The 26,369-nt window shown below is 47.0% G+C and overlaps 1 protein-coding gene across 1 annotated transcript; it reads left to right on the top strand.

The window, feature by feature from the left end:
- Positions 1–4,522: 4,522 nt before the first annotated feature.
- On the top strand, positions 4,523–15,820 carry LOC144159007 (putative serine carboxypeptidase CPVL). Its single transcript, XM_077690234.1, has 4 exons — positions 4,523–4,719; positions 6,047–6,230; positions 8,099–8,429; positions 14,772–15,820. Exons 1-4 carry the CDS (start codon positions 4,646–4,648, stop codon positions 15,641–15,643), a joined length of 1,461 nt encoding a protein of 486 aa, XP_077546360.1. The 5' UTR covers positions 4,523–4,645; the 3' UTR covers positions 15,644–15,820.
- The last annotated feature ends 10,549 nt before the right edge of the window (positions 15,821–26,369 follow it).

Genomic DNA, 26,369 nt, shown 5'->3' on the forward strand with positions numbered 1-26,369 from the left:
TTGCCAGAATGGTGATGACACCCCTGGAATGACGTCACACCACCGTCATACCAGAAATTGTTTTGCCACTCGCCACGTAAACCTCATTTCACTCCCTGCGAGGACCACGCACCGTGCACAACTGCTCAGTAGTTGAAGAACTATTCCAGAACTATGCTATTCAAACCGCGCCTAAACGACGGCAAAAACTAAAATTGGAGCACGCGTTTACTCCAACCACGCTGGAACTAGGGGCAGTGTATATAAAATAAGCAGCAATTTATCTGTTGTGGCATCATCTTTTCTGCCACATTTTATAGCTTCGGTATAATTTTTGCGAGTTTCGTATCAAATTACACAGATTTCCGGCGGAGTTCTACGCATACGCCAGCGGTCAGTTACGTCTGACCTACACTCTGACCGCTCCTGTAGAACGTCTTCACCAAAATGCTTCAGAATGACCGATCAATTGGTCTAGTGCACAAATTCGACGAATGACGTGGCAGAATGTTCGATTTGAATGAAAAAGGACATCTGCGCAGTGGCATTGGGCTACGCAAAACACCATTCATGCCTTCAATGTTGTCCCTGCGCACATGCATTTTTTAGTCAAATCATATGTTCGGCTTCGTTACTTGCAAAATTTGCACAATTGGACACTTCAATTGGTCATTCTGGAGAGCTGTCGGGAAGACGACCTACCGGGACTTCTTTAGTGTAAGTGAAGAAAAATTGTGGCAAATTCCCCCAAACATTATTCGGTCCTCAATGTCACCATATGTTCTATCTTTTTCAAAACTGCGCCCGGCAAATAAAAGTGGTCAGAGTGCCTACATTCACTGCTCTATTTGGGGGCTTTTGTTGGGGTGCTCATCACGACTCAAGATGGGCGAAACCTTACCGTTCAGCAAAACTAGCGCTAATTCGTTGTGCCACATTACGCCACCAGCGTAAACAGAACATAAATAGAAAATAATGCCATATTATCGCACATAGTGAGATCTACATTATGTTGGACATAACTCAAACAAGCATAAAGACAGTACGAGGACAATACATGGTCAAGCTGAATAAAGAATATGCGGAAATTGGGGCAGACACAAAAACTTTCTAAATACAGAACCGGTCGGGTGGTTAGCCTAAAAACCGTACACACTTTGTACAAATGCCACCATTTCACGGAACTTAGTTGATCTAGATGGCTCGGCATGCCTATCAAATTGTCGGCATTGTCACAGAATTCAAAACAAACGTGCCACAGGGTGGCTCACTTGGACGCCCAAATGGCAGAATTCGGATTAAAAATGGCGTGATGTTCATACCTCATCCATTATTGAGAAAGCCACCTTTCTCTTATTCCAAAGTTTGGAGTAGCCATCTTTCATTTTTATAACAGCTAGCCTTTCCAATAAATACATACTTCTCTCTTTTTTTCTCATATTCTTTCTTAGTGTTCAAGTTGCAAAATGTCCCAGAAAAAGACCACATCCCTGAAAATCTACGAAACAGTGGTGTGTTGCCTCTTGGTGTGAAAAAAAAGGCGGCAGTTTGTAGACCAAGCTATAATAATACCAGTCTTGAATCCAAGTTTTAAGCGCTCATCGCCGCAATATATACCTAAAAATACATTTAACACCTGGTTGGAAACACATTTTACTTACTCTGTCGTGAACGTCCTGGTGTCCGCATCGGAGGTGCGGTATACTAAATAAAGCGATGCCCAAAAGCGCAGAGAGAGTGACATCGATAATAGACTCGGAAGACACACTGAAGGCATACTAACGACTTAAACGAACCTATAAGAAGCGAAAGTGTGAGACAGTTGTTTGAAAACATACCGAGGGATTCCGGATGCTGCAACAGGCATTGATTACACTTCACGGTCGGAGAGAAGAATGGGTGAGACATATTTGAAGCACGGCGCTCGAGAACGGGTATGGAACATCTCGAAAGAGGAATAAACATAAAAAAAGCTGCCAAACAAAGAAGTTAACAAGCCCATGTCCAGCTCGCACAACCGAAGAAAAACTTCCTCATGCCACATAGGCTCCTGATGTGTGCACCAAAAAAACGTCACGAAACCCCGGCAAAAAACCTGTATTCCGAGATTGGCAGAACGTAGCACCTGTATGAGACGAAGCACGTGAATTATGAGAAGAGTTTTGAGTGAGCGGACAAGAGAAAAGACAGGCAGCTTCCGCCCCTGCCAATCATTTGTTGAACGTTAGAAACTGAAAAAGTAGAGCACCAAGTATAAAACGCTGCGACAATTTAGCGTCTCTGCCCACATTACCACAGTTCCATCTGTTCTGTTAGCCCAATCGTCAAGTGCTAAAGACAACAAAAAAGTGGGTGCCAGCCAATTCACAGAGCGGAACCTTACGATTGGAACGGGTGCATCTTCGGCGGCTAGAAATCGGCGCTGACGAGGCTGAGCTTCTACACTCGGCTTCCCTAGCGCATGCGAACCACCTCGCTTGCTAGCCCGCGCACTACTGTAAGCTGCCGGCATGGGTTGGCCACTCGTTCTTTGTGCTAACACTTCTAAGGGCTGTACGCTGGTAGCTGACTTTCCAGCAGCTGAGAAAGTAGTAAGAACCAGCACCGGTGACGATGCCGGGGTGAACGCCAGGGAATTCCGTTGAGGTCATAAAGGTTGTTGCAGAAACCAACATTCTACCTGGCGCCAATACAGTGGATAGGACGCAGCGGGAACACGATCCTTACGAGAAACTTTGATTGGTTGATTAGGCTTTACGCACCGACGCAACGCAGGCGATGTAGCGTGTGGTAGTGGATAGCTCCGGATTAATTTTGACCACCTGGGAATCTTTAACGTGCGCCGAAATCTCGTACACACGGGTGTTTTTGCTTTTAGCCTCCATCAGAAATGCGGCCGCCGGGACCGGATATCCAACCCGCGTCCTCCCGCTTAGCAGCACAATGCCTTAGCCACCGCGGCGGGTTACGAGAAACTTTGCCTGTTCTATATACTTTGCCTCTCAGTTTTTACCCGAAGCATCAGCTTCGTCATGACGTGGGGATCATTTTGGTGCTGACGTCAAGTTCCATGACCTTGTTCTTTGTCGCTCGTTGTTGTGCGGAAAAGGTGGTGTCTCGGCTCATGACGCTGCGCGCCCCTACGGCTCTAGGGCTCGAGCTGACGAAAGGGGCTTAGTGAATGCGTTGCGGCCTTCGGCTCGGAGAACGTCGTCGAACTGCACATGCAGCTCCATTTATAAGTTGACGTTGCTTGTCGCGTCGTTAGCCATACGTTAAAGGAGCCACGAAGAGAAAATACAACTTCGTGTAATTTGAAAGAACTAAGATTCAGTATCTCACTCAGCTTTATTACAGCCACAAAATATGTTTTTTAACGAAAAAAAGCAAGAAGTATTTAAAAACTTTCAAATTTTGCGCCACAGTGACGTCGTATGAGCGAGAATGACGTCATATGGGTCAACAATAAAACATAATTTTCAGTGCGTTAACTGCACGTTAGCATTCAAGTGATGCGGTCAAAGGGAATCAGAGGCCCCATTACAGACGCCCAGTCATGTGTCGTCACGACAGGTCAGTTAGGCAGCCGCCAATCGCACAAACAAGGTTCCGTGACGTCATAGAAAAGTTGAGGGAAATTGGCTAGGGGGTCGCGACTGCTTCACACGTTTTCTTTAGTATCGCAGGTATTTGTTCGAAGATTGAAATGATATTAGTATCATTGTTATCGGAACTAAGCAGTCTTTAAAATAAAGCCAACTTGTATTTTGTCTTCATGGCTCCTTTAAGGTTCAATATTGGACTAGCAACATACCCACTGTGGTGGATGGGTCAGTGAGAAGCGCAACTGCAGCCAGAAGCTCGCCGCCGACGTCAGAGTGCCCACTCACAATTCTCGCGTACCCACTGAAGGTGGTTGGCCAATAGCAATCAGAGCTGGCACCGGGACGCACGGCCTATTCCCGAATTCCAATTTGGCTGCGACATCAACGTAACCAACCGAAATATCACAAACTCGTTGAGTGGGAGTTTTTAGTGAAGATGACAAGTGCCGTCAGAGGATCACGGCTTAATCAGCAAGTCATATCGGGTGCGTCGTCAACACAGCCACTGGAAGGAGCACTTTGGGGAGTTTATTTGGACAATATTGCTATTTCATTCAAAACTTATATATGCTTTGGTATCTTCAAACTTTTTCTCTACAGCTTCCAAAACTACGCCCACGACCTGAAACAAGGTTCTGCTGAAAGAAATTTCTTCCGCCTTCCGCTAGTGAAGCCCATGAGCGCAACCTACTGCTACCAAGCTAAACTATTGCGACAAGTGCAACGTTGCTACCTGTTCGTTGTGCAGTGCCAATGTCCTTTACGTCCACAGCACTTGCAGGAACCGGCTTTTCGGGCTCCAGTTGGTGTTTTTACTCAATGTATGGGCCCAGCATTGTCGAAACACGTGGTCCCAATCCATCAAAAACGAGGGAGACAACAACAGCGCGTCGACAACAAAGACGCTGTCAGGGTAAAAGTGGCATATGCAGGTGTGCCTGTCCACTCTTTTCTTCAAGGGGTGCGCACAAGAACTTAGGCCCTAAAGGGCGACCTGCAGGGTGGGAGCCAACGTAGTAAGCAGTGCTGCAGCAAAATTCTGCCCATTTATTTGAAGCAACATGTTTTGTGGAATCCGAAGTCTAGTCTTCGTGACCGTAGCAATTTCAGTTGTCAACGGTGGAAGCAAAGGAAAGTAAGTGTTTTTAATCTTCGATTTGAGTCGGCTTCCCTGCCAAACCAGCTTTCAGAGTATGCAAATCACATCCTCTTTATAAGACTAGCATCAGTTCTTCCAAGGCTACTTGTAAAAAAATTACGCTGTGATCTCCATTTGGTGCACGTTAAATGTGAGAAGTGTGTCATTGCTATTCCTCACACCAGCCTTCCATCCTGCGATCTTCAAGGCTGAAGGGATTCAAAATAATTTGTGATTAGGTGGTGTGGTTACAGCCGTAGTAAATAAGTAACGATTGACTGAAACAAGAGTAAGGAAAAAGTTCCATACTGGAAGGATGCGGGCGCTTTACATGAAAAAAGATGTGAGAGCGAAGGTCAACGTTTAAACATGGCAATTCTAGCGGTTAAAAAGCCCCAAGTGCCAACAGCACGATGCTACGAGACAGTTTTTTAAAACGCAGAAAAAATTCCTACGTTCGGAAAATTCCACGTGTAAGACGTATGGGCACATATTGAACTATTTCCACACCCCACGTAGAACGCAGATGTAACAAAGCCTTTATACACGTTACTTCATGCAACATCGAAGCAATTATAGTTTTTTTCTTTTCGAAACTGGCAAAAATTATCGGTCATAAATTCATCAGAACGTGTCTGTTCATTTAGCTTATAGCTACCGGTGCATTCTTAAACAGTCCCAGTGAGCAAGCTGGTTTGAATGTCAAGGTGAAAACGTGGAAAACGCAAGCAGCAGTTCAGGAACCTTGAGGTGGTGTCAGGACTAGAGATAGCGACCAAAAACTACCAGAGGTTAATTGACAGAAAAGAAAATAGTTCGCATTGGATATTGAAATCTGTAAGAAATATGCGCAAGCACTTACTTGGGCACTTCTCACCAAGCGATGTTCTATGAAGGCCCCTTAGCAAGTGATTGGTGAGCCCAGCAGACATGATTGCATCGTCATCTCTGCCTGTTTGTATGGGCTGTCGATGCATGTCGTGCGGAGATTGCGAGTACACTCTGCTCCTCTGAGTCTCACTTTGGCTTTACCCATTCGTTTCATATACACTGCGTAGATACCACTATTAACCACGTCGTCAGAGATTTCCCCACCGATTATGACCTAATTTAATGTTGTACAATCGCACACTTCTATACAAAAGGGGACGTGGGAGATCCGTGCATGCAATATTGGAGGGAGAATAGTCGCTGGAGGGAGAGTCGACCATGCAATAATCATTCGTATTAACAGCAGCATGAGTTACAGTGGAGCCAACGGTATTCCCTGGGACGGGCATTCGGCCTTCATAAGAGTGGTGTGTTTCTTCTTTTACGCGCCTAGCGGGAGCTACAAGTCTCTGTTCCTGTCATCTTACATCTCCGAGGGGAAGATCAAGGAGGCACGGCGTCTGAGCCGGGTTGATTTGTTTGAGAAGAAAGTCGGCGCTAAAGCTTACTCCGGTTATATCTCCATCGGCAACACCTTATTTGACAACCATTTGTTCTTTCTCCACATCAAAGCGTTGGTAAGTTCCCCACTATCGCATTTGTGTTTCCTAGAGAACATAATATTTCTTTGGAGCACCCGTACACTTTCGGGTGCACCCGCCGCGGTGGCTCAGTGGCTAAGGCATTGCGCTGCTGAGCATGAGGTCGCGGGTTCGATTCCCGGCCGCGGCGCCCGCTTTTCCAATGGAGGCGAAAAGCAAAAACGCCCGTGTGTATGAGATTTAGGCGCACGTTAAAGATCCCCAGGTGGTCAAAATTAATCCGGAGCACTCCACTGCGGCGCGCCTCATCGCCTGCGTTGCGGCGGCGTGTTAAACCTTACAATCAATCGGTACTTTCGGGTGCGATTGCAATGTTTGCAGGGCTTCTCGTCACCCGCAGTACAAGGTTAAAATATATTTTTCGCAGCATAACAAGCCGTACAGCCATGAAGAAATGAAATTCGAACACAAAAATATGAAACAGAACACACAAATAGCGCGATTTCTTTCCATGCAAGTCAAAATGATGCGTGGCCTAGTTACAAAAACACAGCGTGCGGAAATGTGACTTTCCAAATATACGAATAGAGCTCCATTATTGAACCTCAAGGAACAGTATTTTCCAATTTTCCGTATTCTGGCTCCTATTTTCTTGTTCGCATTTTATTTTTCCATTGCTCTACGTGATGAACGTCGCATGATATACTGACGGCGGCAGGAAATGTTCATATCCGAAGTGAATATGAAATAACCGTTGTTTGACATAAAAGCATAAGTACTAAAAATCCAGTACTTGGTGCCATGATTAGAATAGCCCAAAGGACGTTTTTTGTGGCCAAACATTTTTTGCAAATGGGCATGTTTGCAAACATGTTATTTTGTCTCTAAGAAACGGGTATTTTAAAAATTATTGCTTATTTCCAAACATGACCTCTGCTATCTTTTGAATTTGGCAATGTTAACAGGGAAAAAAAAGCATCTCTGTGCCGTGCACAGGGCATTTCTTTTTCTGTGGGGTACTTAAATGTTTTGCGATGATATTATGAAACTTTGTACGCATGTTCCGACGATTATGAGTTCACCCAAAATGCCAGCCAAAAGTTCCCGTATACACAACACAGTACTTGGTAGAATTCAGTCCTTGATGACGGATAATTTTCTGAATTAAAAAAAAAGAATCATTGACAGCTTCCGCGTGCTCTGTGCATGGTCTCCCTGGATGCATTGACTGTGGTGGCGTATTACTTTACCCGGGTTCTTATCTTCTAAATGAAGCAGACTTCCATCAATTCTCGAACAGTTCGACTCGGCATTGTTATTTCGGGTGAAGTTTTCAGCCTCTCGGGGTGAGATATTTTTAGAGAGGTGTTTTAAACCAGCACGAAACCCCGACACCCTCTTGTAATGAAATGCATAGTTAGGAAAAATTAATTCCACGTTCAAGGACAGCATGTACCATGCCCTTGAATTGGTAGCACTGCGTACACTTCTAAAAACGTGACGTGGACATCAATTTATCGTTCAGGCGCCTTTTTGCTGGTGGTATGGATGAAATATTTCGCAAGCTCGTGTACTCGCCACACAGAGCAGTAGCCTAGAAGGCGTAATGTTTGCAAGCACAATCTAATTAACACCATTGTCATTTGTCTGGGGAGCTCCGGGACTGATTTTACACGTCTTGACGGTTATAAGTGGACGTAAAAAACGTGGAAAAACCGCCAAATAATTACTTTGAATTCAATAACAGGTCCCAGCTGCGAATGGCAAATAAAGCTTGCAGGTTTCTCGCAATAAACATTCCAACCCTCAATACTTCATTTATTACTCCAGTACTTCAAGTCCACCAACACTACACTATTTGGAAATACAAAGATCCACAATATTTCATTTTTTATTGATTGCAGCATAAGCAACGCGATGCACCACTTCTCCTCTGGCTTCAAGGGGGTCCGGGCCTGTCCTCTCTGTTCGGCCAGTTCCTCGAGATCGGGCCGCTCGGCATGAATGACCAAGGTCACCTGTTCATAAGAAACGCGTCGCTTAATACCCGGGTGAACGTGATCTACTTAGACCAGCCCGTGGGAGCAGGATTCAGCTACACCAAGGGCTTGCTGGGATACGCGAAGGACTTGGACGATGTGGCTGAGGGCGTGCTTGAGTTCCTGAAGCAGTTCCTGAAGATGTTCCCCGAGTACAAGAATAGGGAATTCTACGTTGGAGGAGAATCCTACGGAGGTGAGTAGGTAATGATATAGGCTACGATGGTGTTAAACTAATGCCTAACATGTGCATAAAAGGGTTGTATTGAGTGGGCGGCGTCAAAACAGCACGCGACGAAAGGGCACGCGACAGAAGAGCACAGCGACCAAAGGGCACAGCGACAGAACAGCACGATTTTATGGAACGCCTAAATGGGGAATTATTTAGAGTGTAACGTGTGTACAAACATTATAGAGAGCTCAAAATGTTCTCTATGGGTTTCTTTTCACGTATTGAGGTGGTTGTGAGACAGGCTGCTTGTTTTGTAATGGCGGGACACACAGGTTGTCATGAGCGCTTGTAGTGTAAAGCCATTTTTATGTGTTCTATGTAGTCTGGAGGTGGCTGATGAAACTGATTGTCTTCTCTCTATGTGCTCTAAGCTGGTAGACAAGTGGGGAATCTCAAACACGGCTGTAAAACATCGAATTTACGTACATGCTGAACAATCCAAAAATATAGCATGAAAAAAAGTTAAGCAGTGACGCATTTTTCTTTGCCCAAAGACCTAAATAATTATACTTGTGATTTTTCTTTCCTTATTGAAGCAATAGTTTTAAACTGCCTTTTTTCAAGCCCTTGCACACTTCAAGAATAGCATAGGGAGTTTTTGTCGGTGCGTATAATGCTACTATAGGTGCGACATAAACGAAATCTTGATTTATTTTCGATACTGCGAGTCTCATACGAAACCAAAGCAGAAGGGCATGAGTTCGTGGATGGAGAATACTCCGTTTGCAGTATTAAATTTTTACAGCGGCATATTTTCTCTGACGATGTCTAAGAGGACACAGAGGCTAAAGGAAGAAATGCCTTAAGGGGCCTCGAGGCATTTACAAAATTAATTGGGTACATTTTGAAAAATCGCGTTAATTACACACAAGCAGTGAACAGTTAGTACATACTTACAGGTGGCATATAAGACAGTACTACTTATCAAGCAGACAATACAATAGTTGCATGCAAACACAAGAGCATCGGCAATATTGCACCACCAAAACACACATTCCGGTAACGTAGAATCAGTTATTGCTACAGGAAATACAAATACTTTTACCCAGAAGGGTACGGGAACATTTATACACCAAAAATAACCGCCCGGAAAACGGTAATACGGCCCATAAAAGAGAAAAACATCAGAAAGAAACTGGAATATTATTTACGAAACATGTCCTCAATTTTTGAGGGGAACTCTGACAATGCTTGTATACTGGCAATCGAGGAATCTAAACTATTCCACTCTCCTATTGACAGGGGAAAAAATGAAATCTTCAAGCAGTCGTTGTTAAAGTGTATTCCGTAGTGGTGTTCGCATGTTTGCGTCTTGGTGCTTTGGATGTTGCTAGGGAGGTGTATTTTGATGCATCGATGTAGCTGCGGTTAGGAAGGAGGTTGTTTATAAATTTTAATCGTGCCAGTTTTGCCCTTGTAGCTAGCATGAGAAGACCACAAGATTCCAAAAGGTTAGTGGGCGAGTAGGTGTCTTTGTACTTGTTGTGGATAAACCTTACGGCGTTCCTTTGTACCCGTTCTAATTTTGCGATATGAGTAACAGATTGAGGAAACGAAGCAGTGTTGGCGTATTCTAAATTGGACGAACGAATGTTGTGTAGGTTAAAGCCTAGTTTGTGTCGGCGGAAGTGGTAGGCGCTTTCTTACGAAACACAGCTTACGTAAAGCCGCTGCTGTAACGTTGTTTATGTGCGCATTCCATCTCAGATCGGAAGTTAATGGGACACCGACATATTTATGGGGCGTAACCTTTGTAAGAGTGTGTTTTTTATTGTGTAAATAAACTCTGAGGGCACTTTTTTCTGGTCACCGTCATACAGACAGTTTTTGTTAAGTTTATTGACATTGGCCATTCCGCACACCGGTGAGCAATCTTTTCCAATAGAATATTTAGGGCCTTGTGGCCATCACTGTCTCTGATCTCCCTGTAAATAATGCAGTCGTTCGCGAAAAGCTTAATTTTGCAGTCTATGTCGGCTCTAATGTCCTTGATATAGATAAAAAATAATAGCGGCCCAAGGACGGAGCCTTGGGGCACACCTGACTTAACAGAAGCTGTCCCTAATAATGCGCCTTCAAAAACAACAAACTGTTGGTGGTCGCTGACGAAGTCTATCACCCAATTCGTTATCTCTCCACGCACAATTTTGTTTTCCAATTTTAATAACAGTTTGTTTTGACAGACACAATCGAACGCTTTCGATAAATAAAGCAATATTATATCTGTTTGGGAACAGCTATTTACACCAAGGGCAAGTTCGTGAACCACCTCGGTTAGCTGTGTTACAGTTGATAACCCTTGGTTATGAAAGATTTTGGTAACAGGGTTCCATGCGTAACGTTGTTGTCTCTGAGAACACCGTGACAAAGTACCACAGTGCGGCGCAGACAGGGAAAGTATGGAAGGAGTTTACAATTTAATAAAATTCCAAAGCTTTGCCACGTATAAACGAAATACATTTGGCGCTCCAGCACGACAGAAAATCACACAAGAGTAATACAAACGCACTACTACGCATTTCAATCTACGGCATCGGCACTTGCGATATTGTTCCGCATACTGGTCAATGCATTAATGCCGCCACTTTACTACCACCTCAATCGATGTCGCTGAAGAAATAGCCATTGCCGTGGCCGCCACTTCCTGCCCTAAACCAGCTACTATGCTCACCGATTCGCAGACTGCCCGCAGAAACTACCAGATTGACCGCATTTCTTTATCAGCCTTCCTCATCCTCAAAACTGCTCTACAACCCCTGATATACGCATCGTCTGGGCTCCTGAACACGCCGCCATCCCCGGAAATGACGCGGCTCATGCCGCGGCTCGGGATTTCATACACCGAGCCATTGTCGACGGTGGCCAATGTCTACCCCGTCAAGACCAACCCCACCCACTGAGTGGCTGCACAGAGATTTTCGCCTATTACAGGCAAACTCGCCGCAGCCTTCCACCGCCACAGTAACGCCTCTCCAGAGAGGAAGCTGCAACTTGGCGGTGGCTCCAGACGAATGCCTACACACATCCCACCCGCCTCCACCTCATCCTCCCCACCCAACAACTTTCCCTCTGTGCTTACTGTCGCCAGCCTTGCACCCTCTACCATATAATATGGGAGTGCCAACGTACGCCAGACTTGCCCTTACTTCCCAATCCCACCTTCGAGCACTGGAGGGCTTCCCTGGCCGGCCCAGACCCGGACATCCAGCTCAACCTCGAGACCCGATAACGGACGTCCAGCCGAAGTCAAGGCATCTCTCAATAGGGATGCCTTCCACGGGGCGAGGCCCGCACATCAGCCTTTGCTCGATAAACAAAAATATTTATCTCTCTCTCTCTCTTACGGGAAGCGCAAGTAGGCGCTGGCGCGTAGCTCGTTGGAATCCATCATCGACGACTACGAAACAGTGGATGGCATGGACTCTGGCTCGAGCGATCATGGCCGCTTGTAAATAGATCGCATCGCTCTGCGGCACTATCATGTAAATACATCGCTCACATCTTCCATGCTTCGTCTCATTTGCCTTGTTGCCACGTAACAATATTATGTAATTCATTCAGCAATACAAGAATAGAAGGTGTTATGACATAGCCATCTCGAGTAGGAAATTCTAGATGCCCGGAGAATTTCTTATACATGTTCGTTTTTTTTTGCGCAGAACCAATGACGTCACACACAACTCCGAAAAGCCGCACTATGTGCAATGCTTCGCCAATTTCCCCCACCACAGAAACCGCGTCAAAGTTTTGGTTACTCCGTAATGGGGTTCCTCAGCCAAGCGTCAAGAAAGAGAGAGATCAAACTTTATTCTGCAGCTCAAGTCCGAGCCGCGGAGTTATCAGTCCTCGGAGAAAGGGGGTGTCCCACGGTCCTCCGACAGTGGCGGGCTTGGTAGAGATGCAGAAAGAGTTTCCAGAGAGAGAGAGTGAGAGATGAGAGAGAAGAGAGAGAAAGAGAAAGAAAGAACTTTATTTCTGGTAAGATTAAGACCTATGCGCCGTACTCTTCCGCAAGTAGAATCGTGGCCAGCTGGTCAACTAGGGCCGCCGACACCAACCACACTCGTCAGTTGGGAGGAGGAGGGTTAGCGTAATGAGGAGACTGTTGGGCAGCGGGGCAGGAGAAAAGGAGGTGCTCAACATTTGCGTACGTAGCGGGGCAGTTGGGACAGTATGGGTCGGAACGACAGCCGTAGTGGTAAAGATGTGCCGGAGTGGTGAGGGTGTTCAGCTGGATTGCCCGAAGGGTGGGCACTTGTGCAATGGATAGGGTAATGTGGGGTGGCGGAAGAGTCTGCAGCGAGTGCCGGAGGTGTTGGTAGTGCTCTTCGAGGGTTTTCTTGTAGAAATATGCCTCGTCTGCCATTGGGGGGACAGGCCAAGAGATCACCGGCGCCCGGCTAGTAATATCGCGGGCTAGCTGGTGAGCCAGCTGATTGCCAATAATCCCTGAGTGGCCCGGCACCCCCACCACAGTGACCGAGGCAGGGGAGAGGAGCGATAGAGTTTCAGAGAGGTCGTCATGCAGATCTTCGGCGATTCGGTTGTCGCGAAGAGCTCGAATCGCCGCCATGGAGTCGGAGAATATGCGATAGCGGGGGGAAGGGGGTAGGGAAGTTAGTTCTCTAGTTGCGGGAACGATCACCGCGAGTTCGAGAGCTAAGGGAGAAGTAGAATGGAAGTAAGGGCCTGCTGTGGAGGTAATTGAGGTGTCAGTGGGGAGGGACATAAATACGCAAGCAGTGGAGCCACAAGCTGGGTAATATGCCGCGTCAACATAGCATGTGACAGTGTCCGGAGGGAAGGGGTTGTGGTAGTACGCGGGAGCTTGCCGTCTGCCTTCATGAAAGTGTGGGGTCATGCAGAGTTTCAATGTGGGCAGCCAAGAGGGACCACAGGGCTGCCCGTAGGTTTTCGGGGGGAGCGGCGCAGCTAGACTACGAGTAGGAAATATCACGGGGGAAGGGGTTCGTCGAAAGAAATGTAGAAGACGAGGTGGCCCGTACACATCGCCAATATGTATGTTCATTGTCCGGATAGCCACCGCATACCTTAACAGTACGGATGGCCTCGTGACTTCTGTATGTAGTAGAGGAACAGATCACAGGGGAGGGACAATGTCTGCGACTGTCTAACATATGTAGCGTGTCTTCGTGACAGGAATTTAGATGGGGAAGGAAGTACCATTTTTGCTGTGCGCAGGTTGCCGAGATGTTCGCGGCGCCTCCTGTGATGCATTGTTTAGGTGTATGTTAGATTGTTCCACATACGTTTATTCCGCACCACAGTCGGAATGAACACACTGACCGCATAGGGAAAGAAACTTTTACGAGACGGTTAGGAGCAGTAGCTTGTAGTTTAATGCCACTGGTAAAGATTTAAGGAATATTGACAACCGCTGCAGAGGAGAACGCAACTTTCATGCCATCAGTCCGCACGGTATGCTCTGGGACATGCCATATTCGCTTCGATAACTAAGATAAATATTTTGGTAAGGGGTTTTAGCTTGCGCGTTCATCATGCTGTTTTGGAGGCTATTTAAACGAAGCGGCGATCCCTGGTAGGCGACCTTGTAGCCTCCCTAAATAAAAAAAAAATTTAATCAATCTGCGGGAGCTCTTTCATAACGAGCATATTAGTGTAGTACTGAATATTCATTGAGCGTAACGTAAAGGTACGGGAGTGTGGTAAGCTTCCTTGGTCCATGAGGCTGCGAGTCCACGCTGCTTCCAGGGCTCTTGTCAACTAGGCTTGTTTTTCATCTGGCAAAGGGCGGCTCAGCGCTGTCTCCGACCGCTCGCTCAAGGGTGGGGTTTGGTGGAGGCTGTCGGTTGTGTTAAAGTGGTAGACTAAGTGTTAGGTGATGATGGGGATGCTATCGAGCTTGCATAATAGGTGGTCGTAGAGGGACGGGGATATTTGGTGATGGTGGTGCGGTGGTAATAGGCTCCAGTTTCAACTCTGCGCCAGATGCATGCTTCTTGGGCGAAGAGGCCCGGCAAAGGTGACGAGAATGGTGGTTGGTATGCAGTGGGCTGAAGCCGTGCTGTATGTGGACTCTACCAGGGAAATGGGAATTGGGAAGAATCCGAGTTACGTAATTGTTTAGCCTAAGGAAAGAACAAACGAATCTGGCAAGTGGTATCGAGCGGGGACCATTTTGCAGCTGCGTGGGCCGGAGGTGGCCAGGTTGCTCGGCCTTGCGTTCTGCAGGCCGTGTATGCATACAACAAGCATTGCTTTCAATTGTTATGTTTCGAGAAGAGTAACTCTTTATGGTCTATTTTTGTGCTTTTTCTGTTGCAGCCAGGTACAGTGTGGCCGTGGCGCACGCGTTACACACCGCAAAAAAGCCACGTCTTCCGCTTCGACTTAACGGGGCCATCCTTGGCGCCGGATTCCTGGGTAACATCCTAGAAGTAGCTGACTCTGCGGACTTCCTCTACGAGACTTCTATGGTGACAAAGAAAGAGCGCGACTTGCTCCAAGAAGAGTTCCAAGACATGAGGAAGAAGGCCAAAAGACACATAGGAAAGCTGAGTGCCCTATTAGACCTTATGCGCACCATATTCACGGCTGAGACTAAGCCGACCCTTTTCCAGAGGTTGACCGGTTACAACAACCACGCGAGTGCCCTCTATACGGAGAAGCCGCTGAACATGCTCAAGTACGAGAAGTACGTGCAGACGGACGAGTTTAAACGAGCCGTTCACATTGGTCAGGACGTGGGGTTCCAGGAAGCCGAAGACAAGGTGACGCGTCAACTGGCCAAGGACTACTTGACCGACATCAGCGGCAAGATTGAGGATCTGTTGGAGTCGTACCCTATGCTTCTGTACACTGGTCAGATGGACACGCTGTTCCCATCAAGGAACTTGCAGGACTACTTCCGGTCTCTCAAGTGGAGTGGAGCCAAGGAGTTCCGGAAAAAGCAGCCGAAGCGTTGGAGAGCTTATGAGCATTCCCACTCCGTTTCCGGGTTCATTACAACAGTAGGCAAAATGAAGGAGGGTGTGCTACTCGGAGCCGGCCACTACGCAGCCGTGGACAAACCGGACGAGGCAAACAGATTGATGATGATGTTTATTGAAGATGCAAGGTCAGCAGACGGGCAGGGTAAGGGTAAAGAGGTACAGGATAGCAAGACACCAACGAAGAACAATACTTCGGAAAAATGAATTGGTCGAGTTTTTTGTTAACCGTTCATTGTAAAAACAGCCCCGAAAAGAAGACACAAAGACAAAAAAAGGATGCTGGGTTTGCGCCATATCTACCTCTTTGTATTCTATACCGTTCTTATTTACGGCCGCTTTTTAAAGCTGAAAGTTCATTAAAACTTAGGTACTCATTTGGTACTCGTGCCTGATACTTATTTTAAGCGATGCTGAGGGATACAGTGTACCTTCACCTCAATCAGTGTTGATGTTGTTTGTGAACTTGCTTCCTTTCTTCACCTCTAGCTTGCTGCATCGAAACGTGCATTGTGAAGTTTTACGCTCAAAACAACTTTCAAAGGAGTTCATACCCATATTTATTGCCTTGACTTATGTGTTGTGGTAAGACGTATGACTATCACATGCCACAGCCAAGACACCAAACCTACTTTTGCAGGTCGCCTCAGAAAATGATGCACTGGTACTAGGGAGAGCAGAAGCGCCCGTCTGTTCCCATTTTACAGATTTTTCGCCGATCCCGTTTGCCAGCTTCAGGCAAACAAAATTCCCCAGCTATTTTTGCCAAACTGCTCATCACTCATCACTGCCCATATTTGTTATCACTCTATTTTACTCCAATTAAGAAGTTTGCATTCATAATTTACTTTGCACCGTTTGTATAGTGAGCGTGGTACACTTCTTCGGCGTACACAATGGCACTAGCTCTAAACATAACAATACTACTTAAGTCACATTACTGGTCTCAATACCGACTTCAGCGTCCACAAGGTACATTGTACGCAGACTACACCCAACCCAACTCTCATAGCACGCATTGCACCAACGAGGAAAGAGAATTAGTGACTCCTACACAAACCATAAAATATGCAGTGCACCAGTCCATTGCACTAGCATAAGAATCGTGGCTAACGGACAATTTCTTAGGAAACACTGCATGAGAAAATCAACTCAAGCAATGCACATATGTTTCTATGCATTGTTCCTTTACAGCGAAAATTTGGGTGCAAGGACACTGCCGTATGTGTGATTACTATCAGTTTGCATATGGTTACGGGCTTGTTTTTTATGTTCCCGTTTTTATTTCATAGCGGGACATAAAAATGCAGATATAAAAAAATAAAAACGGGCATATATATAAAAAATAAACCTGTACCATAAATGGATGGAGTCGCGAGCCTGTAATCTGTAAATGAATGCAGCCACGAGCTGACGCGCGAGCAGCCCCAATAAATATGTTCACCGGATATTGGCGTCGACGCAGCGAGAGAAAGCATCCGGGTTTCCTGTACGTCCGGGTTTGCTGTCCGTCTAGTGGTTTGAAGTCGTTTGTGTCAGCACAGAGCAATCAATTTCGTTTTAACTTGCGGTAATCCGTTGCCTTGAGCCAACATATTGCAAGCCATTTCTGTTCGCAAGCGCTCATCCATTTGTGGCTTGTTCGGCTTCCATCGGGGAGATCAGAGATCTGCGATAGCTTTGTGTATGTTAAATAAGAGATATCTGGCTACATCGCTTGCAGTATTAGCATAATGTGACTTGTCTGCAAGATGAGTGCGTGACGAGCAAGCGTTGTCAACGCCAGAATTCTAGCGGTGCATTCCTTTCCATTCGCGGCTACCGTGGCTTGCCTAGGGTAGACCGGGGATGTGTAATAGCTTTTCTTGCCTCAAATATGGGGGATCTGGTTACATCGTTTGTAGTACTGGCATGATTGGCCCCATCCCCTCCAAGATCGGTGCGCCAGAAACAAGCGCTATCACGGTCCGAATTTCCCAAATACGGAAAACAAAACACAACCAACAATATTCGTTGGCAGCCTCGGTTGAAATACCTACCGAATTCTTGGCCTTCGCCACGTCTCCTGGCGTTGTCGAGAAAGGGTGCTTCGTGTATGGGGTGCAAAGTGCCTGTGACAGGGCAGGAAGCCGCATCAAGGCCGACACTTCGGCTCGCACCATGACATCCGTCTTACGCGACGGCGATTTAATTGACGTGACACCGGACCGCGACTGGGGTGTGCCCTGCTACACACTATGGCGAGGCGAGGCTTGATCGCTTCTAAGTGAACAGCGATTATCTACAGCGGGTAGTGAGCTGTAATGTCCCTCCTTTCGCCTTTTCAGATCACGGTCTGGTAGCAGGCCCAGCCTTTACAACAACAAAGACCAGCGGTCGCTGAACTCCGAACTCACCGAAAAGGTAAAGAAGGCCTTGAAGAGCTTGGGAGCCAACACGGTCGACGAGGCCGCTGTAACACCGTCCGCCGTGGTGGGGGGTGATTCAGCCGTCCAGCTCATTTCGACTGCCAACGGGGGGTAGGGGGGCTTAAAAGGGCTCCTCGGCGCTCGAGGAACTAGGGAGTGGCGTCGATGGGATAGACGTGGCCGCCATTTCTTCGGCGTCCGTATACTCCTCCAAATATTGCGCTGTCTCTGGTGGCTTCGTCCTGGATGCATACGGCTGCGTGCAGTCTGCCTGTGCATGCCCAAGGTTTGAGCAGAACATTGATTGGGCCTTCCTCCAGAAAACAAAAAAATTCCTCTCTAATGACGACCGAAATTTCGTACGGTCATGACTGCTGGTGTTTCCCCATACGAACTCAAAGTCGTGGTGGCGGGACGGCCATTCTAATTAGGAAAGCAGAATAAGTTAACATTATAGACTGCGAGTTGAGGGGAGCGGACCGTTTCTCACTCGTTGACGCCGTCGTATTCGGCGGAGAGATCACCCGTTTTGTTTGTGTCTAAGCACCCAACCAAGGTCAAGCTCGGGAGGGCTTCTTTGCTTCTCTGCGACCTGTTCTGAACGTAGAGGTAAATGTACTTTTGGGGGAAGATTTCAACTGCGTGCAAAGTGCCTGTGACGGGGCAGGAAGCCGCATCAAGGCCGACACTTCGGCTCGCACCATGACATCCGTCTTACGCGGCGGCGATTTTATTGACGTGGCACCGGACCGCGACTGGGGTGTGCCCCGCTACACACGATGGCGAGGCGAGGCTTGATCGCTTCTACGTAAACAGCGATTATCTACAGCGGGTAGTGAGCTGGAATGTCCCTCCTGTCGCCTTTTCCGATCACGGTCTGGTAGCAGGCCCAGCCTTTACAACAACAAAGACCAGCGGTAGCTGAACTCCGGACTCACCGAAAGGGTAAAGAAGGCCTTGGAAAGCTTGGAAGCCAACACGGTCGACGAGGCCGCGCTGGAAAACTTCAAAGCAAATGTTAGGGAAGTGGCCACGGAGACAGGCAGGCGGGAGGCGGCCGAACGCAGAGCAAACGAGTACCGCCTCATGGAGAGCATCCGCGGCCTCATCGAGGGGAGTTCCGGGACAACATCCGCCTAACTAAAGAAGTGCTTTGGAGCGAACTCTAGCAGCACTACTGGGGTTCCCTTGTCCGCAGCCGCAAGCAGAGAGCAAGCTCGAGGTACAGCCGTCTAAGCTCTTCCGAGCCTTCGAGTAAGAATGCGTCGCCCGCAAAACATTAACGGAGTCAGCCACAGCGGTGGTATTGCGGAGGGGCGGGAGGAAGTGGCGACGTCCTTTTGTGACTACTACAAAGAACGTTTCCGGTCCAGACGGACGCCAGACAGCGTGCCCTCCGAGGAACATGCTCCTTTACCCACGACAGCCGACAACAGGAAAGACGAAATCAACTCGCCTTTAACTGCAGGGGAGGTGCATCTAGAAATAAAAAAAAAACTCCTTAAGAACAAGTCGCCATGCCTGGACGGGATCATTGCAGAATTCTACCAAGCTTTTCGCCAAAAGCTAGGCCCCATCTTACCAATCAATTTTGAAAAAACTCAGGCACAAAAAGCGGCTTCTTCACACCATACGGGAAAGTAACCTCGTTCTAATCCCCAAAAAGACGAAATCTGATACTTTACCAGCAGTAACTGATTTCCGCCCAATCAGTCTTGTCGACCGACTAACATTTTCGCCAGGATCCTAACTCGACGCCTCGAGAGGGCCCTCCAAAGTGTGGTTAGTGAACATCAAACCTGCGGCTTCAAAAGACGCTCAATAAAGACCAATTTACATCGAATGAAGACCATCTTTGAGGACGCGGAGATGGCCGTTGCGCCTACTGCGCCATTACAACTAGACCTCCAAAAAGCTTTAAATCAGGTAGACGGCCCCTTTCTCTTCCCCTTACTTCGGCACTGTGGGATAGGAGAAACAATGATAGGAGAAACAAAGGAGAAATTTGAAACGTGCTACGCCAACATCACAACAAGTGTATTGTTGGGGGTAGTGCTCAGCCGACTTATAGAGGTTAGCACGTCAACAGCCGCATTTATGCAAAACGCAGAGGATGGCCTAAGTGCTTCTTTGCAGGGCGAGAGTTGACATAGGGAGAAGAGTGAAAAAGGGGAGCGGAAGGGACAGTAAACAATCATGACGATGTAGCAATATGTCTTGCGTAATAGGGCTCGTTTTTTTTTTCTCCTAAATGTTTAAAACTAACGTCAGTATCGGAACGATGGTCTCTAATCTGCCATAGATACGCGATTACATGCCATAGTTTTGTAAGACAAACACCAGCCTGTTTGATGAGCGTACTCGGGTCGGCGTATCTCGCAATAAAGTTGAATTCACACCAAGCTAAAATCCGTCCCCTCCCTCCCTGCACCGCGTATCACAAGACTGTGCGTACAGAAACAACAGAAGAGGATGGGTTTGCGCTATACCTACCTCCTTTTCCTTCGCCTGTGTTACATACGCGTGCTTTTGAAAGCTGAAAAGTTATTAAACTTGAGTACTCATTCGGTACCTGTGCCTGCTACTTAGTTAAGCGGTGCTGATTGATACGCTTGCCCACTATCTCAATCCGTTTTTACGTTGTTGTTGAACTTGCTTCCCTTCTTCCCCTCTGGGTTGCTGCGTCGAAATATATTATTTGAAGTTTTACGCTCGCAACAAAATTACCTGGGGGTTCAATACCGCTGTTTATTGCCTTCAGTTAGGTGTTGGGGTAAGGCGGATGACTATGACGTACCAACCAAGACACCAAATTTACTTTTGCAGATTGGTTCAGAAAATTATTCTCTGGTACTAAGGTGAGCAGAAGTGCATCTGGAGTGTATCTTCACGGATAACAAACTCAGCGAAACGGGCGGAAAGGGCGTAGGCGTTGGTGCTCAGTGCCCGGCCGGCTTGACGTCTCTCAGGCCGACCGATCGCGTGACGCACTTCCACCTAGATCATTTTATTTAGTTTTCGCCATGTTTTCCTACAGGCTCCAGACAAATAAAATTCCCCGAGCTATACTTGTCAAACTGAACAGTTACGACGCCGGGTCGATGTTCCCCACCAGCTCTTTTCTAGTAGCTTGCACAGTGGTAATACATCGCTGATATTGATATTGATATTGAAATTGATATTGATTATCCTGTTGTTTTGACCCCCCCGAAAGTATTTTCAATCACAGTTCGGGTCACCTTGTTTGCATAGCGTGGGGAATACGTTTCTCTGCAGTACACAATGTCAGTAATTCGCAACATAACGATATCACGCAAGCCACAGGACTGGTCTCAATGCCCAAGAGGTAGGCCATACACACAAACATACAAACTGAGGCTCGCACATCTGTTCAAACACCTTCGAAAGCGGTCTACAACCAGTTTTCACTGCGCCTTACACCAGCAAGCACAGAGAACTGGTTATTCCCACGCTCCCGTCAAAACGTACAATGATTCAGTTCTTTGCGGTCGCATCAGAAACGCAGCTAACAAGTTATCTCTTAAGAACAACTTTCTGAAGCACCAAATGAAATGATATACAGACGTTTCTCTGTCATTCTTGTTCCCTCCCATCAACTTGGGCATGAGGACATCGCCGTAGGTGTGTATCAGAACGCATAATTTTGCAGGCCTTTTCTTTTAATAAAGCCGTTTTTATGCCGTAAAGTGACACCTGCGTATTTATTTGTTTAAAGACGTTGTAAGCAATTAAATAGCGGCAACATAACCATGCAGATGTGCGCGGGATTGAATAATATACGATGCATTCAAGACGTGTAAGTACAACTCATATTGCCACAAAAACTAGCCCTGACGTATAATTTCATTAGACGTCCCTACAGGCGAACAGTGCAAAAAATAAAGCCTACAAACTCTGAACCCGTGTAAACAGAAAAAATCTGCGGTTGATTCGTCTGTCATAGCAATCGGTGAAGCAAGAAAGTGAAATGTGCAGCGACATCTGTAGCTGGGCATGATTTGCTGGTCGGCAGCTGTCTTGTAAGTGTGCTTGGCGAGCGACGTCCTGCTGGCGGGTCGCTTCGGCAAAGGTGTACTGGCGTCATTTCCGTGACGGATATAATGTCAGTAAAATCTTGGTGTATCGCGGCATAAAACACTTTCGTGTTCAAATATAAAACCCGAAGACGAACAACCCTAAGTATTACGTACTTTCTAGCACTAAAGGTTGCTTCCTCACAAAAAGACCCTGTGTGCAGAGGTGTACCCTTTACAGGCCGCTTGCTTCATTGTTCTGGCGTCATTTCCATGACGGATATGACGCCACTGAAATCTTTGTGTATCCCGGAATAAAACGCTTTTGTGTTAAAAGCTTTCACTACAGTTCAAGTAGTATTGTATCGGAAGGAGCGCTTTGAATACACTTTGGGGTGTGTTGTGGCGGAAAAACATGAGAAAATGCTTGTGCGGTATCCATCTTTAAAGCATAGTTCATTCGCTTAGTACAGTGTTGTCGCCGTAAGGCTCCGCAACGCAATATGCTGCTTGAGTAGCAAAGACAGCCAGCGAATAGCAATGAACTCATTGGTTCTGTGAATGTCGTGAAGTGATCGTCGCTCATAAACAGCGGTCACTGCTTCGCGGATGACTGATTTGGTGCCGAGATAAGGTCATAAAGTTTAACAATGATTATGTGTTCCCAGAAGATCTTCATACACACTGCCACCTAAACCGCTTCCCTTATAATTATTCAAGAGTATAAAAGGAAGGTATCATCATCTTGAACAAAACGTCCGGACACGACTAAGTGAGACGCAGCACTCGTAAAACAAACCAGGCACGTGAAATTTATTAAACACACTGAAAACTGACATGACAATGATTGCGACAATACTTTATGTTTGATAACTAAATACACGGATGTCAGGAGGCGCTTCTACGAGTAACGCGACGAGCCGAAGCGACGAGGAACAATAGGCAAAGAATCAGAAGGCAAGTTTCTCAATAATAGCAACCCGTGTACATAGGAACATTGCGAGAAAAACAAATAATAGAGATTTGGGGTGCTAGGCGAATTGCGGTACACCAAAATGATGATCAATGTGATAGTATATTATAAAGTGAACTTCAGTTGCATAAGGGATCAGAATGGAGACTATTCGCATTGATTGCTACAGATGAAGCAAACTGCGCTAGTCTCCCTCGAATGTCAAATTGTGATCATAAAAATCATGATCGACATCGGGCTATTTGTTTCCACTGGAGGACGAAGGTGAGATTCGGCACCCCTGTTCTGATTTTCTACAATCTGGGCACTACCTGTGCGCACCCTGCGCCATCTGCTGGTTCGCCTGTACCACTCTTTCTGCTCGTTTATACTACGTACGGCTCAAAAACCCCCGTTGTTCGGCCTTCGTGACATGGAGGTAGAGCAATGGGTCTCGGAGCGAACGTCGTGGGATCCAGCCCCAACATTGTAAATATTTTTGACAAGAACCGTTATTTTGTTTTCTACAAAGTGCTCTATTAGCTCAATTCTGCACCTTGTCTTTGTATAGCATAAGCGTGGTTTGGTGTCTTCCATAGGTCGGTTTTGAGTCGGGGCGTGGCCCACTAATACCCCGGCTACACCAGGGTCCGAATGTCATTTGAACCAAATGTCATTTGACTGAAATGGTGTGCTTCGAATGCCATTCAGAATCCGCCGTGCTACACTACAATTTCTATGGCATTTGAAAGCTTTCACAATTGCTCGCCGTGCTGTAGTGGCGATGCTGTCGTCCCGTTCCGTTAGCGTACAATAATACAACAATCAAATTTCGGAGCAGTCTTAGGCAGTCAAATGATATCAAATTAGAACAGGCACTAGTTTTGACTCTAATGTGGTGGCCGTTTGCGTAGTTCTATTTTGTTTTTGCAACTGACCCGGTGGTTTTGAGAGTATAAAAATTAAATATGTCGATTTCATATTTTAAGTAAATGAACAATTACCAAAGTTCCACAAACAAAAACTTTTTGTTTGTGTTTCATACGGGAGTATTATATTTTTTATTGCCGATCGAAGACGCTGCGTGCGAGAGTGCCATAAATGGCATTTAAAATCTTAAATGTCTCTCTCTTCTCTCATTTGGCTCCACTGTCATTTGAGCCGAATGGCATATTTCAAAACCTAGTGTAGCAGCACAACTTGGCATTTGAGTCAAACGCCATTTGGTTCAAATGACATTCGGACGCTAGTGTAGCAGGGGTGTTACACGTTTAATTAACATTCTGCTTCGCTTCGGAAGGGCCTGCCTTGTACTTACGTCGGAACGGGATGTCACGTTCCGACATTACTTCAAAATGGGGGGTTGGCGTTCAGATCAACCATGGATTACTCGTAAAGACGGCGTTCGGTTCGTTGAAACGCGCGTTTCACTGTCTTTCTGCGTCAGGGAAATAGGCCCGCCACTTCGTACTAGTCGCCGATGTGGTTAAGAAAGGTCGCTCTTCTGTGACCAAAAAGCACTCCACAGCGTCTGGCATCAACGTCAATGCCTCGACGGGTGGGCTCCAGACGACCCCGCATGCGATGAATTCCGCGGGATATGGCGGTGTGGTTCTTTTTACATTTTCAAGACTACGACCTTTAAAGGGACACTGAAGTGATATGTAAACATTGCGGGATTACTAGCGCAAATTGTAGTCCGGAGTCCCCAGGCCATGTTTCGACCACTCTAGACGCGTTTACGCGATTTTATTTAGTAGAAAAACTAATTCGAAAATGCTGTCCTCCTCTCTTTACGCTCGCCCATTTTCTGTGGCGTTTTCGTGTGACGTCAGGAGGGGATGAGCTGGCAATTGGCTGCGGCGCTACTGCACGGCTCCCCGGCCAACAGAGTCAGTCGGCCCAGCGTTTCGTCCGCCGGCCGCCGGCGGGTCGTCGCAATCCAGGAGGTTAAAAAAAAATTGCTTGGTCGCAATTCGTTCGCTTAGTTGAAACGAAGCCAGGACACGTTTGTGAATGGAAGAATGTGCCTTTCTTTACTTGGTTTGTTTGTACACTGTATCTAGCTCCAAGTCAAGGTCGCTTCACACAAGCGCTGCGACGCTTCGCTGACTGGTACGCCAGTAAGAAGATGTAAGGCCTCTTGAAGGCGGGAGAAGAGTCAGCGAAGTCAATATAAGTACTAAGGAAGTAAAATCAACTGATATTTTTACCGTACAGCGTAAAACTAGGGCGCGGGAAGCACTTTTTTGCGCTGGGCGAACAAGCACAGCGGTCAGCAGCACGACTACGCATCTGCGAACGCTTTTCCGTCTACGAAATGCAATTGCTAGATCTGAGCTACTGTGGAAACTCGGGCGACGCTTACTGCACGAGCGCAGTACAACAAATAGTCACCTAAGCTGCTTGAAATGCCAAAACTAAATAAAAGTGTAAACCGGTTGTACAATATATACCCAATATTAGCCGTTCCGAGCGGCTGTGTTTCTCTATGCTCTCAGCTGGAAACAGCGCATCGGCCACTAGCCGAGGTACTACTTCGTCCGGAACTAACATGGATACGTACAAGATCATCCTTCCCCGTCTGCCAACCGGTAATGCTGTCTTGAACACTGTCTTCCTGCATGCGGACTTGAAAGGCCGGCCATACCGTGCTCCCGATTTTAGGGATGCTCTGGCTCGCGTGATCAACCTCCGCGACGTCTTGTGTATAGGGCAATACCAAATGAGCCACGTGTGGATGGTTACTTGCGTCTCGAGCGCTGTCAAGCAGAAGCTAGTCCAGCTGGAGAAGTTCATCGTCAAAGGATTGCAGTGTATGGTGTTTGACCCGGATACAAAGAATGTTAAGATGAAGCTACTTTGGGTGCCGCGTCACATGGAAAACCGTAGAGTAACAGAAGCGTTCGAACCATTTGGAACCACCCAATCCATTACCAGAGAAATGTGGCGGTGTCCGGGAATGGACCATATGGAGACTGGAGCTCGCGAGGTGTCCCTTACACTAAAGGATGGAGTATCGGTCTCTGATGTGCCGCATGTGATGGACATTTATGGGAGCCAGTGTCTTGTACTAATTCCTGGAAGGCCACCTCTTACGTGCGACGGCAGTGCCGAACACCCCGGTGCAACGAGTGTCGCCGATATGGTCCTACCGCAGAAAGGTGCGTCATGACATACGCAGACAAGCTTCGTCATGGCCAGGAATCAACTACTGAAGATGACGTTTCCGCTCATGTCATGGATGTGACGGAGGTCGTTGACGCATCAGCTGAAGTTGGCCAGTCGGTGCTATCGGAAAATCCGGAGGCTGGGCCTCAAGATTCTTCGGCGGTGAATCGCAGGGAACTGGAGCCCTACCCTGTGCCATCTGATCGCGAGCGGCAGGATGATTCCCAGTCTAGTAAGCAGAACCGGGAAGAGGAAATGGACACGCATTCGACAGCTTCGAATGACGCTTCAGGGGAGGTTCATGCTGCGGTACCTTTACCTGCCAGCGATGATGACAGCAGTGATGCCTCGTGCGGAGAAGGTGGAGA

Source organism: Haemaphysalis longicornis, unplaced genomic scaffold (genome assembly GCF_048455015.1).
Source record: "Haemaphysalis longicornis isolate Haplotype H1 unplaced genomic scaffold, Haemaphysalis longicornis Haplotype H1 scaffold_10, whole genome shotgun sequence".
Lineage (NCBI taxonomy): Eukaryota > Metazoa > Arthropoda > Arachnida > Ixodida > Ixodidae > Haemaphysalis > Haemaphysalis longicornis.